Source organism: Cavia porcellus, unplaced genomic scaffold (genome assembly GCF_034190915.1).
Source record: "Cavia porcellus strain 051 isolate PalLab524CR breed Dunkin Hartley unplaced genomic scaffold, mCavPor4.1 scaffold_5, whole genome shotgun sequence".
In the NCBI taxonomy this organism is placed as follows: domain Eukaryota; kingdom Metazoa; phylum Chordata; class Mammalia; order Rodentia; family Caviidae; genus Cavia; species Cavia porcellus.
This window is the reverse complement of record NW_026947488.1, coordinates 61,241,794-61,258,471: the sequence shown is the minus strand read 5'-3', so window position 1 is coordinate 61,258,471 and position 16,678 is coordinate 61,241,794. Positions and strand designations below refer to the sequence as shown.

Sequence of the window (16,678 nt, the reverse complement as noted above, 5' to 3'; positions counted from 1 at the left end):
AGATTACTCTTCCTACATATCTTTCTCTCTGCATATGTAGAGGTAATTTCAGGTATTCTACATAGCCTAGCTCACAGCACTCATATACTTCTGACCACTTTCATGTCACTCATTCTTGAGCCACTCCCTTTTTCATGAATTAATAAAACCTGAGTTTGGTCCTGGGTCAAGGCCTTTGTTCCAGTTAGCTGTCACTCTAGCTGGACTTAGGACCCCCTTAACTCCTCTTAGTCTTTATTTTAACCAAGGGTTGCACTGGAAGTGGTAGATGAGAATTAACTCATGAGAATTCCAATAACTTTCCCATGGGATTACAAATATAAACTTCCCAGACTGCAATGAGGTTTAGGAAGTGCTGGAGCTTTTGCTCACACACACACATACACGCACACACTTTCTCTCTTTATCCATATATATGTGTATCTATATATCTATATCTTATCTCTATGTCAGTATCTATATCTTTATCTATATAGCTCCAAAAATGTATACATCAGGAAAAGAAAAACTTGTATAAATATTTTAGTACTAAATTTTTGAGATATCATGAGATTAACACAAGTTACCTTTGGCTTCTACAGTCATGAGAAGCACTCAAAGTGTTGGTCATTAGCTTCTAGATATTTATTAGTAAGGTGAACTACTGAAGTGTATATACTCTTTTTTGGTGGTCCTCCCCATCCCATATATATGATGTTAAATAGGTGCAGAGAAAGAGAAAGAAGGCAAAGAAGTGAGAAAATGAGAAAAGAAAAATAATATGGAGGAGAAAGTAAAAAAAATGGAAGACTAAAAAGAGAGTAGGTCAAAGGGAGAAATCTTAAAGAATAGAGTATAATAGCAGAACAATATCAACAAAGCAGCAAAAAAAAAGAAGAAAAAGTGCTAGCAAAACAAAACAAAAAAATCCAAGATACTGTAACCCAGGTCAAACAAGCAAGCAAGGAAACATCAATTACCAAAAACTAATAAACAAAAACCAAAATCCCAAACAACCCCCCCCCCCAAAAAAAAACCTCTGATACATTTTTTACAGCACTAACCCAAACTGTCTGTGTCTATACAGTCCACTTTACACTGAAGTCACAGTCTGATTGTGTGTAGTCAAGCAGTTTCTTACCATGGACCTGGCAATTGCCTGCCCAAAGCAGTTGGGGCCTGTTGCTCCCTCCACATCAGTGTTGTACTGGTTGCAAGCTGTGCTCTGGGTATGAGCAGTCTCCATATTGGTCTCAGGATCTAACTGCCTCAATTAATTTGGAGGAAGCAAATATGTAGGTTGTCCTACTCCCAGTTCTCAGTTTTTAGCACGAAACTCACATTCTCTCGCCATCTTCACTGCCTGGCAAATATGGTAATTTCCATGTCGTCTCTCCCAAGGCTTTTCTCTCCAGTGGATTTCTTGGCCTAGTATGTAGCCAGAAGACCTCAGCCACTGTTCTTTATCCCTCTGTCCACAGTTGTGTCTCAGACCTACCCACTGAAGGGGCCACTATGCCAGCATGAGGTGGTGTGCAGCATCTCAAATTGTCTTAGGCCCTTTGAGTATTTGGGGAAAGTATATATAAGGAGACTGCACACTCTGTTTTGGCTCCTATGAATTGCCTTTTGACTTGGGAACCAGTATGTCTTTCTTTTCACAGATCTCTTACACTCCACTTTCTGTCCCAGTTTTAAGTATCCCTGTAGTTCCATTTAGGAGGTCCCTGGGGGTTCACAGAGGAACCTGCTAGGAATTGAGAGCAGTACACTGAATGTGCCACAAGGAGGACATTCCCACCATGTGAGGGGGAAATGAGCAACTTTTTTTTTGTATGTTGGATAAGTTCTCTCCTCATAGTCTTGCCATTAGTATGTCTTCTAGTACTAGTTTTCAGGACATATTTTGCCTGTTTTGCTTTGAGCTTCTTTGACTCCCCAGCTTGCATGTATCACATTCATTAAGCCTATCATGGAGGTTAGAATGACTGTAAGCCTATGCCATTAGCAGGTCATCACTTCTCCCAAGATGGATGTTTACCCTAAATTGGGTTTAGGGTAGAGATATGTATATGTGTGTGTGTGTGTGTACCATGATTCAGGAGTGGTTTGGTCTTCCCTCACACACTCCCTAAGCAGTGGGTTTTGGTCCAGTTAGATTCTCTTTTTGTGCGTGTATATGGTGGTTTTTTTTTTTTTTTTTGGAGACCAGGTCTTGCTATGCAGTTTGGGCTCACCTTGAGATCACTCTGTAGCTCAGGCTGGTCTTGAACTTGCAACAATCCTCTGCCTCAGCCTCTTGAGTCCTTGGATTAGATTCCCTTTTCATTTATCTGTCTATATCAGACCTTTTCTTTCACTCTTGCCTTAGGGTACCTGGTTTTCTCAGGTGTCAATTGGAGACAGTAACTCTTACTATTTCCCTGTACTACATCATAGATCTATTGATCTATCTACCTACCTATCCATAGAGATCTATCTACCTACCTACCTGCCTACATATCTACCTATCTATAGAGCTCTATCTATCTATAGAGAGCCTGATGGCTTTAGTTCTAATATAATGAAGAACTTGCTGAACTACACTTGATGCTAGATTTAAAAAGCCAAAACACACACACACACACATTAAATAGCTATTTGGTATTTTGGCAGCTCCACATTACTGTTTAAAGACATGTAAAATAAAGGTTATGGCAAACAATTTGTATGTGTGTAAAAATGACTGAATTACTGAATCTTCTTTATTGAAAAAGGGATAAAAGGAAAATGAATAAAATGAGTGACCTTCATAAGGCACGTAATAAAGACCATACAATCTTTTCCCCTTGCTCTAGAGTGATGGCTGACATATTTACCTTCTCCACATGGCAATGAATGATTGTGCTGACACAAATCCAGTCTTCTCTCCCCCTGCAGCCCTAAACATGGGGGCTTTCCAATAGAGAGGACAGCCACAGATCTGCAAATAAAAAATAAAACACAGTGAGCCATGAGGCAATGAAGAGATGGCACAGTCAAAGAAAAGGTCTTTGTGGCATTTACTCTCCATGTGATGGTGTATAGAAAAGTCCTTGGGGGAATAAAACTGGGGTTGGGACAAATATATCAAGTAGGTAGATTGAAGCGAGGAGGACTGACAGATGGGAAATAAAATTTTGTGAAGAAAATGGAAAGCCATTTAACTTCTTCCCATGTTCATTTATAGTGATAGTCTCAGACCTGATAGTAACAAAAGCAATCCCCCTCTCTGCTTCTCTTATATGGTATATTTCTGCCTTCTAGGAAAAAATAGAAATGACTGAGTATCATGGTTGTATGTATCTTTCATTTCCTGGGCAGAAAAATACAGTCATCTTTATTATTGGGCCACATGGTGTTCAAACACTTTATTGCCTATTCTCTTCCTCCTGTTTTGTCTAGTAAAAATCCTAAGTTCAAAAAGGACCAAGAAATCCCAGTTTGTTCAAGAAACACAGCTATCAAATTTATTAAATGGTTATAATTTAAGTAAATGAAAGGTACAATCAAAATGCTATCATTTAATCTTAGAAGTCCTTCATTTATATATCAGAGGCTATCACAACTACATATTATAAAAGCATTAGTAGAAACTGGGATAAACATAAAAACTATTAAATACCCTAAAAAGCAAGGACTTTTTTTCTCTCCCTAGTAAGAGTCTTCTTTTCAATTAGAAGAAATTGTCCTACTGTATTACTCTTGTAAGAAAGAGTCCTTAATAAATTTATCTACCTTTTCTCTACAGGTAAAATTATTTTCTATAATTAATAATATTTAGCCTTTAGAAGATAGTTTCCAAATCTTCCTGACTTTTTTACATACACAGAAAATTTAGAACTCTTTAGTGTCCCATTGAAACTCTCTTGAGTCATTAACCTACGACTCTCTTTGGAGGGGGACTAGATGTGTATCCACTTCAGGTTTAGGTGAACTGCTCCTGGTGTGAGGCCTCAGTGTACAGAAGATCCCCAGAGATGTCTGAAGAGTACCTCATTTGACTTTAGTTAGCTCAAGAGACTGTTCAAGGTTGCTGCAGGTTTATGACAAAGATGAAGAGACGGAAAGAAAAATGCAAGCCATGGGAGGCAAGGAAAGGGCGAAAATAAGAGCCTGCCACCACCATGTTCAAGAAAGTATGTTCTAGAAGCAGAGTAGAATTTAAGATTTCTTACGTGAAGAGGCTGAACATCTCTACTGAGATAAAAAATGAGGGAAAGGTATTACTTAACAACCACTTGATTTTGTTTATTGTATAATCACCAAAGTACAAAGCTCACAATTCATATACTTTGGGTGTGCAAGTGTCAAATTCAGCTTCCTAATCCCAGTCTCTCCTTTCATGTGGAATGGTTGCTTTTGCAGGTTACTGCAAATTTTGGAAAAGCTAAAACAGTAGTCTATATTATGGAAGTGGGGGAACCACAAACAGTATAGGGAAAAACAAATTTGTTTGTTAAAGGGCCTGAAACTTCCACCACTAGAATCACTAGAATCACTTATAAATTATTTAGAATTGGAAGGAGTCAGAAGGCTTCTATCTTGAGTTGGGCAATAATCACCAGCCTCAGATGAAACAGTCCCAAGCTGCCTGCTTCCTACACATAATGGAGGCAATTTCCCTTTTAAATAATTTTCAGCTCTTCCTATCAGATGTCTTCTCTAAAAAACTCCTTTAAAATGTACAAACTTATAGACCAAACGCAAAACCCTAAGATGTAAAATATACAAGGAAAATATTTTGAACAGATTGAAAAAGGCCAGACTTTTTGCATACTGAGTTGCCCTGAGTACCCAAGTGTTAGGCAGCTTGAGGAATCAGGCTCTTGGAGAAAATGCTAAGGGGGGAATCATGGCCAAAGGCACTGACGTTTGACTATTTAAAAAAAACATATGGACCTGCATCTATGTAAAATTAAAGAAGATAAAAGGAGTCAGGAGATCAAAGAGAACCTAAAATAATAATAATCTGAAGGCAACAAAACAGAACTTTTATTAACACAGGTGAGAACAAACCAGTGTTAAATCTTTTTTTTAAAACAAAGGAAGGACATGGATGACAAGGGAAAATAAATTTAGGAAAGAGGTTTAGAGGAAGCAAAAGTCAGCATACAGTCTTGAGTCAAGGAAAACTTGACTAAAATCTATGATTTGAACAAAGAATAGCCCTACAACATCAAGAATGTGACAACAAGGTTTTCAACAGATTCACATGGGAAATAATTACCCAATATTTGTAAGTTCTTTCACCAGTTTAGAATGTCTTGTGGCTATGATTTCATTTGATCCTCACATGATCCCCATGTAGAAGAGGGCAGGTAATTTTATTCTATTTTGCAGAGGAAGAAGTTCAATTTTAGAAAGATTGCTGTATAGGTGCTATTAAAACTAAAAGAGGGGCAATACAGTGTTTTACATGGTTCAGAGCTTTATTTTTTCCTCTTTGGGTTTCTGTTGGAGGATAAAACTTTATGATGAATCTTTTGACCCCGTGTCTGACAAATACTTTTCTTTGTGTTACTCAGATTCTTTTTCACGTTGCTTTCATTCCTCTTAGGTTCATTCTCCATTTGTTTTTTTCTCCATTAAGTATAAGCTACACAGTAAGAACTAAACCAGACATGGGTGTTAAAGCTCTCCAAGGCTGTCTGAGGTTTAAGATGAATGGGATAAACTGTACCAGCAGATACCGATTTCATAAACAGTTTGCTCTGTACTTAAAAAACAGAGCCTAGTCTTTATGGCTATACTTAAATGCCACAAAGAGTAGGTTGCAAACTCAATCTGGCTTTGCAAACAGCTTTATAAACTCTAAGAAACCATAAACACATTCATTTATTGCTGTGATGGTCTCTTTTCCTTGACCGTTAAAGGCCACCTCTCTTCAGGCTTCCCTAAGTCAACATGTTGTAACACTATGGGCAGTATGTGCTGCAGGCAATGCTTGAGGTTTCCTAACAACAACAACAACAACAACAACAACAACAACAACAACAAAAAGCAGCACAGTACAAACAATGATTGAAAATAAGGGTAATACAATGAATGCTAAGAATGTTATAAGCAAGTAAAAAGATTAAATAAAAATGGCTAATGGGAAGACACGACTGGATCAATTTTAAATAAATGATTTTAAGAATAAAGTGGCAAAATCTTACAAAATGAGCTGGTTCAATAATCAAAAATAAAACACAAAATGATATCCACATGATGTGGTTTTTGTTTGTTTGTTTGTTTTTTGAGACAGGGTCTTGCTATGCAGTTCAGACTGGCCTTGAACTCACTATGTAGCCAGGCTGGCCTCAAACTCACAGTGATCCTCCTGCCTTAGCCTTCTGAGTGCTGGGATTACAAGTGTGTAATGAACCCAGCTCATGATGAGCATTACAGTCATCATACACATCCTTATTTTTATGTGTAAAGCTAGTTTTAACTTTTTAAAAGCATGAGTAGTTCACCTTGCTATCTTACCTGCTAACTGAAGACTAAAAATATGAAACACATAGGCTTGGCTTCCATAAATGAAATTTAGGGCTATAATCAAGTATAATTTTGATAAGTTAGTCATATAAATGTAAAATGGCTATTATGCTTATTATTATTAGATATTAAACAGTAAAGTGTTATGTAAATGGCTATTACTTGGCTAAACAAAATAGTTTTCTATTTTGAAAACTTTTTATGTTGTCAACTTCAACCCTGGCAGCATTCTGTGCTGCCACACATTGACTTTTTTTAAACTGCTTGTAATTGGCAGAGTCCTTTCTCTGACTTCTGCCATCCAGACTCCCAACTTTCCACAACCTCTCTGACTGCTCTGGAGTTGAAGATTTCTGCTCTCCTCTCACTGAATCCATGGAGTGCTAATCAACCAGTGAGTCATTAAGCAGGACAGGACATAAGGCAGGAATCAGGAGGATGTGGAGGAACAGGGAGAATGGGCTCCTCAGCCAGGGGAATATTTGGAGGGAAGAGGGTCAACCTGATTATGTGTAACCTTATAGTCATGGTCAATATTGATAGTTTTGGGGGGAGGATTTTATGTCAGAAGCAGTTGAATATATGCGAAATTACCAAAGTGCTGCTTCCCAGGGTTATATCTATTTATTTCTGGATAAAATGATAGTGCTGAAATGGCTTAACAATTCCTTGTCTGGCTTCAGGGCAGAATAATGATTAATGAATCAGAACAGAAGAGATTCTTATTCACTATAAGGAAAATTTTTCTAATCAAAGCTATTTAACATGGAACAGACCACATAGCAAGTGAGTGAGCTTCTAGTCACTGAAAGTATTCAAATAAAGAATGTATTTATGAAATGGTTATTGATGTCTTAAAAGGGATTATTATATAAATGGGAAGTTAGATTAGAATACCACTAAAATTTGTTTTTAAACTTAAGATTCTATGAAGTAGGATCATAGTTAGAGATGCATCAATATCAAATGACTTTTTTCAAAATGGGAAAAAGCCCTATGCATGCTTAAAAGTAAAGAGGCAAGAAAGCAAGGGATATTGGGACTGTTAGAAAAATGAGAATTATTAATTATTTAGTAGTTAAATTACCTTTGCAATCTTCCCCATTTCATACACATCTGCTTTCTGATCTTCAATATCCATAAAAGCAGTTTCAATTCTGCTTAGAGTCTGTTCATGATTACTACAGGTATCTGGGAGTCCTTCAGGAAAGTAGAACCGTGGAATGTTTATGGACAATGGTGCATTCACAACATTATTTACAGCAGGAATAGGAGGGTGAGGTTGGGGACTACTTGAAAAGGTGGCGGGAGATGGAAGTGGCGTGCCAGGTTTCTTTTCTGGTTTATTTTGAATCTGGAAGAAAAATGACATTATAAGACACAAAAATTCTAAACTGTATATATTTCTTGAGCATTCTCATCAGTAATAGGAAGTCTTGTATAAATATAAGAAACCACAACTTCAGACAGTAGAATCAAGGGCTAACTTTACTACAGGTCAGTAAGCATGTTTTCAAGGGAATGCGTCCATATTAAATAAATCAATATATTAATTATTTTCAGTATTTGAGTTTACATAGATTTGTTTTAAAATTCTTGCAAAATTTAACCCCTCAATCACGTGGTAGACATTTCAAAATAAGCAAAGAACAAGGTCAGTTGATACAGTAAATATCTTGAGTAATATGGCTTAGTCTCTTGGAAACGGATTAGTAAATTCCTTTTGAAAAATGTTCTCAGTCTTTCTGTAAATTTATGCTTTTTCTTTAACTAGCAGAAACAAATTCTTTTTAAATATACAGATATAAAATTTATTTGGGGCAGGGAGCTACTTTCACTTTTTTCTCTAGTTCAACTTTGCCAAGGTGGAATAATTACCAGCTGGAGAGGAAATCTTTGTTATGAAAACTAAAGTATTTTAGTCCTGGCTAATTTACTTAACAATAGAGGCATGGCCACCTTTCCCAAGATACACATTTACTTCTTGTTTGGGTATACTTTAAGAGGAAAGGATTGTACTTATTAATTTTATCACAACCAAACTCAAACTTAATAGTTAATTAACTCATAGTTTGTATCTTTTCCATTTTCCAAAGTGTATCTGAGTGATGTACCATAAAGAAATATTAGAAAGAACAATGAAAGAGGAGTGAAAGGTGATGGGGAGATTGAGATTATTCATGATTAAGGAAAAGGGGAAGGGAGGTGTATCATCATTCAGGTAGGAACTTATTTTTACCAGTGTAAGACTGAGATTCCTAGCAGAAAAAGTAAAGATCCAAGATTTTTAGACTTTTAATTTATAAGTTATATACCAAGGCTCATGACCATAGCACTGTGTCAATGTTACATAAATTATAAAAGATGGACATGGCTACTAAATTTATTTTAAATTCATTGTGAACACAAACAATTATGCAAATGTTTTTCCTTAAATTACTTTAAATACAGGTTTAAAGTCTGAAAATGATCTCATATTAAACCATAGTGAAAAGAGAGCACAGAGGGATGGAAATGATACCAATGAAACATGAAAAACTTAATAGATAAGACTAAGAGCTTATTAGTCTGTGAACTTAAGAAAGTTACTTAACCTTTTAAAATTTCAGTAATAACCCCAACTCCTTGGAAGACTGTTGTGAGGATTTAAGGGAATTATAGAATGTAAGATAGGTAAATGTTTCTCAGCAGTGCTGGGGGTAGATCAGTCCTCAGGAAATAAAGTGAGTAACAAAGTCAAAGGGTAGGAGGGTCTCAAGAGGTTAAATTATACATAATATGGGATCATCTTTCAGCTTCAATGATATTTCCATTTGTAAAGCAACTTAAAGTTTCATACTACATTTAAGAAATCAACAATGTATTCAAGTAACCATTTATTTTTTCTTTAATGATGAATCTAAAAGTGTTATTACACAGTACCATGAGTCAGTAACAGGAAGTATTCTTGAAATTCCAAAATAAGACAGATTTTTCTTTAGGGGCTTTATCTAGGTCACTTATATTACGGCAATTTCATTTCCATTATTTAATATAGACAGGGGTTTTTGAGAATACTAGTTACAATTCTCAAAATTCTTTTTTTTCCTCCAAAATGTTTTCCATTGTATGATATCCAGGGCAGTTATGGATAATTTTAGGGAAATTATGGCAACAGAATTAGGACCATTGGTCCCAGTGGGGACACACACTAGTGAGAGAAGTTTAGAGTAAGACTGTCACTGTTAGCTATGGTTTTGCTTTGACAGAAGCAAATGACATTCAGAACAAAGGCTAAATGACATTCAGACAAAGCCTATCTGTCAAAGCTTTTATTTGAATCCGAAAACATTTGATTGTATACTATATGCTTTTGTTTGTGGTCTTCTCAACATATAGCAATTAAGTTACAGGAAAATTTTAATTTGCTGGTTAATGCTACATATAATAAGACAGTGGTGGTATTTACAAGGAAAATAATATAAAAATAATACATTTATTTTGAACTTCTGGGTATATCAATATATTTTCCACTGAATTCAACAGGAAACACAATTTGAACCTTAAAGTAGTGCAATAAGGCTGATCCTTTACCAACATTGTAGAATAAAACATAGTAATAATTTTTTCCAGATTTACTGGCAAGAATAATATCTCTTTTTAAGTAAAGCTGTTTCAGTTCAAGACGGCAGTAACATTCAAAAAAGAATAAGCTGGGTAAAGTACCAGTTTACTTCTGTCTCTCCCTATGAACACAGAATCTCTTATTCAATCTGTTTAACATCCCTTATACTACTACGTAACTGTAGCCACTGTAGCATTTCCAGTATTTAAGCATTTTTGGACTCACCACAGAGGGAGGGAGGGAATGAGGGAGGGAGGGAGGGAGGGAGGGAGACAGGGAGACAGGGAGACAGAGAGACAGAGAGAGAGAGAGAGAGAGAGACAGAGAAGAAGGGAGGGATGGAGGGATGGAGGGAAGGGAGAGGGAGGGGAGAAAGGGAGAAAGAAAGAGGAAAGAAAGAGGAGAGAAAAAAATTTCACACAGTTCACCCCTAATTTAAAATTATTTTGGGTCAGAATAACAATGAAATTCTGGTTTCTTGATGGAATTTGGATACCTGGCATTAGTATAGCCTTTGATTTATATTACAGTCAATATTAGACTATTTGTGAGGTAAGACACTGGCCCTAAGGTTGTAAGCAAGAATGCAGACTCTGTGAAGTAGTCATCCCAGGTAGAAATCGCTAAACCTCGGTTTGCTGAGGGGAAGACATTTTTCACAATGTAGAAAGAACTGCCATCCTTTATCATATTCATATATACATATATATCACATAATTATTTACGTATAAAAATACGGCCTTTACAAATATTACCAGTATCAACATACTTTTTAAACATTCATTACAGATGCAAGAATGTTAATAACAGGCTAGTGATTCAAAGGGCAAATAAGGCTTTTAACACAGAAATTTTAGTTTCTCAAAAATATTTCTATTAAAGATTCTAGTATTTTTCTGGCTACCTTATAAGATATTTGTTAGGTTGTATTTATTTTCTCCAAAACTGGATTCCCTCTGTACAAGAGAAAAAAATGTGAGTACTGTACTCCAGGTCCAGAAGGTCTATTTTTAAACCTGTTGGAATCCCTCTACAAATAGCTTTCTGCAAATAGCTGAATAGGGAACACAGATTAATTCCTTGATCTAACATCAAGATATAAGTAAGCTATAAGCTATAAAAGTATTCGAGTTAGTTTTAGTTCACTGGGTGGTTTTATTAGTAATGAAATATTTTAAACAAACACCCAAGTTTCAAACCTGTGTTTGCTGAAATGACTTCAACCGCTTCTTAAATCGTGACGGGAGAACAAAATCACAGCCCCTTGCCAGGAAAGCTAACTCTCCTCTTAAATCCGGGTCCCTTCGTAAAGATGTTTCCTTAATCATCATCTTTGAAAAGTGAACATTTACTTCGCAACTGTCCAGCACACTTCTGAAGATAGTCAGATTTAATAAGCTGTCAGTCTTGTCAGGCAGAAAGGTATCTCTCTTCTTATCTCACAAAGAAATTAATTTAAGCATTGTGTTTTCCCAGCCTCCAGGGACCACAATCCATGCTTGTCCTGATATGTAGCTGGTTCCCAAATACAGCCTGTGGTTCCCAATACCTGCTCATAATTTTCCAACTAGAAAGAAGCCTGCAAAGGGCCTGTTGCTCCTTGTAGGTAGCTTTATGTCAAATTGACTTGCACATGTTGAGAATACAGAGCCTTCTGGGAAAGGAAGCACCCACTACTCCGAGTACCAAAGTTAGAAACATTACAGCTGGACCTAAAAATAGCAACTTCTCAGATAAGGCTAACTTCTTCAACTCAGAGTATACGAGGTGTCACTAAATCCACATAAAGCAGTTTCTCCTCAAACTAGGAAAATGTATAGATTTTGTATTAAATTTTTGCTACTTATTATTTTATGAAAAAAAGAACAAAATAAAATTCAAATTTGAAATTATTATTTCAAGAATTGTTTTTATTTATTTGAAGGGAATCTCTCTAGTCCAAATACGGAGAAAAACAGAAACTCTCACCCTGAAATGGTAATTTATAAAAAACTTAAGTTGGTTTCAGATTTTTAAAAAAATGTTTAAAGCAGAAGCTACTTTACTTATCAAACATACTTCTTTGAAATTATAGATATACTTTGAAAATTTATTGACATGTATTTAAGAAAGTATTTTAAGAAAGTGGAATATTGTAGACAAGTTTTAGATACATATGACTTAAAAAGTTTAGCTAAAATAAGGGTATAAAAAATCATCAAAGAATGATGTCATGGTACATCCTGAGTTTATGAGACTTTTACTTTGAGGAACTTTTAAGAAATAATCACAGATTTAGAAAACATTTTATCATTTTACCATACATTAAATAATGGCATATATTAGCTACAAGTAAATAATCAAGCATTTGTGTTAATATTTAGATTTCAGAATTTATTTTTAATATCATCCAGTATTTATAGTTCTAGAAATGTGAAATTAGTATCATTTAAGAAAAAAGTATAATTTTATTTTATTATCTAACTTAGTGGGTATTAAATTCTAGTTTTCTGGCTGGGTGTGATGTTGCATTCCCATAATCCTAGTAGTCAGAAGACAAAGGCACAAGGACCACCATGAATCAGAGGCCAGTCTGGGCTATTCTGAGTTCAAGGCCAGGCTGGAATTACAGAGAGATTCTGTTTTGATTAAAAAAACAAAAAACAAAAAACAAAAAAACTTCAGTTTTCCATAACTTCAGTCTCTTTTTTTTCCTGACTGATTTTAAGATTTTCTAGCAACAACTTATAATGTATATACTGGGCTTATATGTCTATACTTGTGTTTGTAAAAAAGTTATTTTAAGCTGTGGAACTTTAGCTCATATTAAATCATACCTTTCACTATGTACTAAGGGTAAAAGATTACCAGCTGAAAATTATTGGTTTTATGCATCTTTCCAAGTCCCCCTTATTTTCCCACTATTCTCTCTTTCTGGGCTTACATGTTAACTTTTTAAGCTGGCTAGCTTTCCTGTGTTTTTCCCTTATACTCACTCTTATAGTACTCTTTCTTTCCTCATTACTTATCTCTACATTAAAATTAAAAAGTTTGTTATAAGCAGTCATTAGACTTGTGATTTAATTCATTTTATTCATATCAATCATACCCCACCCTTCCATTACCAGCCTATGGCTTTAGAGGGGTGAACTTTCATCCCTTTCCTGAAAATGCTCTCTTTCCTCAAATTACATAATCTGATCACTCTTCAATATCCTACTGTAATCACTAACTTTGTATACATGATGTTCATGAAAGATGGTGCAGTATCTCTGCTTTATTCACTCTTTGGATTAGCCAGTTTTGTGTCCAACAGATCAACCAATGCCTGCAGCGCCCTGATGTCTGAGTCAGGTGTTCTGGCCCCAGCCAGCTTGTGCTATTTGAACTTCTCAGGATAATAACGTAATCATATGTTACATGATGAAACCTGAGTGCATAAAAGTGTATAAAAAACTTTAAAACAACTTTTAAAAGAATAAAATTAACTAAAATATTTTTGCTATAAAATTAGTTATGTGTAGGATAAGACAAAAATCATTAAAATCTAGAACGTCTCTACACTTAAACTGCTTCACTACTGACTTAAGTTCCCTCTAAAGAAATGAAAACTAGAAATCAGTCAACAAATGTAATGTGTGTGTGATTTACTAAAGAAAGGTATCATACAACTTAAGAAATTTATTCTCAAAGAAAAGTTTGGCCCTATATCAAAAGACAGCTGAGAAAATAGAAAGAAAATGTTCAAATGGGAAGAGGACAAGAGATGGGGGAGCAGGCAAGGAAAGAAGAGAAAAGGGAAAAAAAAAGAATAGAAGAAAAAGTAGGAACAAAACTTGTAAATAAGGAGGAAGAAGGGTTGAAGGGAGGAGAAGGGTATAGGAAAACAAAGTATGAAGATGCACAGGTACAAATTCCCTATGATGAATGTGAATATTTATATATATATATCAGAAATACACCAATAAAATTAAATGTTAAAAAATGAAAAACAAAAAAGACATCTGAATAAATTAATGCTTTGAATTAACATATTAAAGATATAGAGTTTAAAAGTTAGTTTTTATAGTTCTTATAGTTAGTTTTTATTGTTTCTGATTTCTATAGATCAGCAGAATCAATCATGTTCAGGTGAAAAGCTTCTATTTGCAATACTTTATAGTCTAATAATTATTTTCCAGTAGTGCCTAAACTCTTGAGGCAAGTTCAATTTTATAACCACTCACTTATTCAAATATTTTTGAGTCCTATTTTTTTTTTGTACCAGGAATTGAACTCAATACCTTGCACCTGCCAGACAGGTGCTTATGTCACTGAGCTATACTCCTGGCTCTCATTCAAATATTTTTATGATCACTTCTTATGTGCCAGATACTTCACTGGTGTGAGGACACAGAGATGATAAAGAAGTGATCTCTTTTTCCTCATTGTACCTCTGTGGGTAATGCTGAACTGAAGCAAAGGACAAGAAATTCTTTTTATTCCATTTATTTTCTGTGACTCCCTGAAATTTCAAAATGTTAACAATGGTTAAAGTCACAACAGTGGTTAACAGATCCTCAAAGGAAAAAAGTCTGTTCTGCTGTTTCATTTTTAAATTATTCCTCTATGTCAGTGGTGGTGAACTCACAGCATGCATACTTCAGAGGGCTGCTGGAATTATTGAAAGCTCTAAATGGTTGACCAGTGATTACATAGGATCTAAGTTTTATTAATTTCTTTTCCAAAAGATTCAGAGAGGAGAAGACCTGAACCTCTTAAAGGCTAAGAAAAGAACTAGTCTGTGTTAATAAAATTACTGGTGAGGAAGACTAGCATCAAATTTATAAAATTTGCTTTTTAATTACTTATTTGTGTTTTGATGGAAAACTTGGTTCTAGAAAAGGACAGATGGCAACTGGACATAGCACCTAAGAACACGTTTTTTAAACTGAACTTTATGGAAAAAGATAAAATAAAATGGAATTTCATTATAAATAAAAGTGTGCTCTGTGACCTCTTTCCTATCTTTTATCTGCTTTGGTCATAAGGGAAAGTGTCACAGGGGACTAGGAGGTAAAAGGGAGAAGCTGTTTCTGGATGAGAGCTCTCTCTGGAGATTACCAGAGCAAGGGAGATTAGAGGACCGTAAACATTTAATTCATAAATTCCGCTTAAGAACATGGGAAATCAGGAGCAATGGGCAGTTAAAATGCAGAAAGTCGTGGAACAGACTATCTTTTTTTCCTGCCTTCTGCAGCATAAATCAAGTCCATTCCAAAAACACTGCTAGCCGTCAGTAGGTGCTCCCTGCACAACCTGTGTATTTTCTTGGTCTGCAGATCATACATGAACATATCCTATCCAAAGATACAGGTAGTCATATCAGGACCATGAGCTCAATTTGGGCATACAGGACAACTGTAAGGGAGTTTGACTAAAGTGTACAGAAGATTGGTTCTCTGTGGTAGGTATGCCGGGGATATTACAGTTGTTACTTCAAGATCTAGCTGCCTAGATTGGGATTCCCTTCCATGCTTGCTCTGGAGGAAGATACAGGGAAATGGTAAATTCCTGATTATGGACTTTATAGGTTCCCTAGTACTGCTATATGGAAAAGAGGATGGCCTCTTTTTATTATCATCTTAAAAATGAATAATTTCTTTCAAGATAGCCTTTATTATCTCAAGCAAGAAAAAATCCTCCCCATATCACGTCATAAAAGTATCCAGACAACTGAGGAAAAATTTAGAACAAGCCTGTATCTCAAGGAAGGTAAGAGAGGGAAAAAAAAAAGAATAAATTCTGTGTGAGACCCAACACATTCTCTTTTCACAGAATTCATTCTTTGAGGCTTAGTTTGAAACTCAGGATAGAATTTTTAGAAACTTCCAAATCCTCTTATAATTCTGATCCTTCCCTTTTGACTATGAATACAATATTGATACACAATATTTAATTCTTTCAGGAAAGAATCAGTTGTACAGAACATTTTAAGAAAAAATGGAGCCAGGTGCAATGGCACACACCTGTGATTATGGCACTCTGGAAGGCTGAGGCAGAATATTCACAAGCTTGAGCCCAGCCTGGCAACTTAGTGAGACCCTGTCTCAAAATAAAAAAGGCTGCAGATGTAGCTCAGTACTAAAGTCCTGGGTTCAAACTCCAGTAACACACACACACACACACACACACACACACACACACACACACACACACGAAGGGCTGGGAATGTAGGCTAGTGTAGTGCCCCTAGGTTCAATCCCTTAGTAATGGAACAAAAGTGATAGATTATGCAGGAGAGACAAAATCACTTTAAACATTTATCTGAAGAAGTAAACTACTTATTTGGATTTGTATATACAGTGTATCATGCCAATATAAGTTTACTCCTTTATTCTGTACACTAACACATAAAATTGTTCACCATCCTCAGTTGAAAGTGCTGAACGTACTTATGGAGACTGAGATGACAACATTGGGACAATCTAGGCAAGAAAGGTGTAAAAATATGAGTGACAGAAAGATACTAAAAACCAAGGCTGGAAATCAGCTCAGCTAGGAGATGAGTATCAAAAGTAGGCCCAGAAATACAGCAGTCACTCTGAACTGACACCAAAAAATGCTACAAAAGAA

General features: G+C 35.6%; 1 protein-coding gene across 4 annotated transcripts in view; it reads right to left on the bottom strand.

Annotated features, from left to right (window-relative positions):
• Ppp2r3a (protein phosphatase 2 regulatory subunit B''alpha) overlaps positions 1–16,678 on the bottom strand; it is a 161,984-nt gene that overhangs the window by 92,944 nt on the left and 52,362 nt on the right. For 3 of the 4 annotated variants that reach the window (XM_063249039.1, XM_063249041.1, XM_063249040.1), the window contains 2 exons: positions 7,568–7,834; positions 2,838–2,941 (listed from right to left, as the gene is read on the bottom strand). In XM_063249039.1, the coding sequence (XP_063105109.1) occupies positions 2,838–2,941; positions 7,568–7,834 (371 nt within the window). Of the gene's footprint in view, positions 1–2,837; positions 2,942–7,567; positions 7,835–11,283; positions 11,751–16,678 lie in introns of those variants that run through there. The other variant, XM_063249042.1, reaches the window with a different exon arrangement.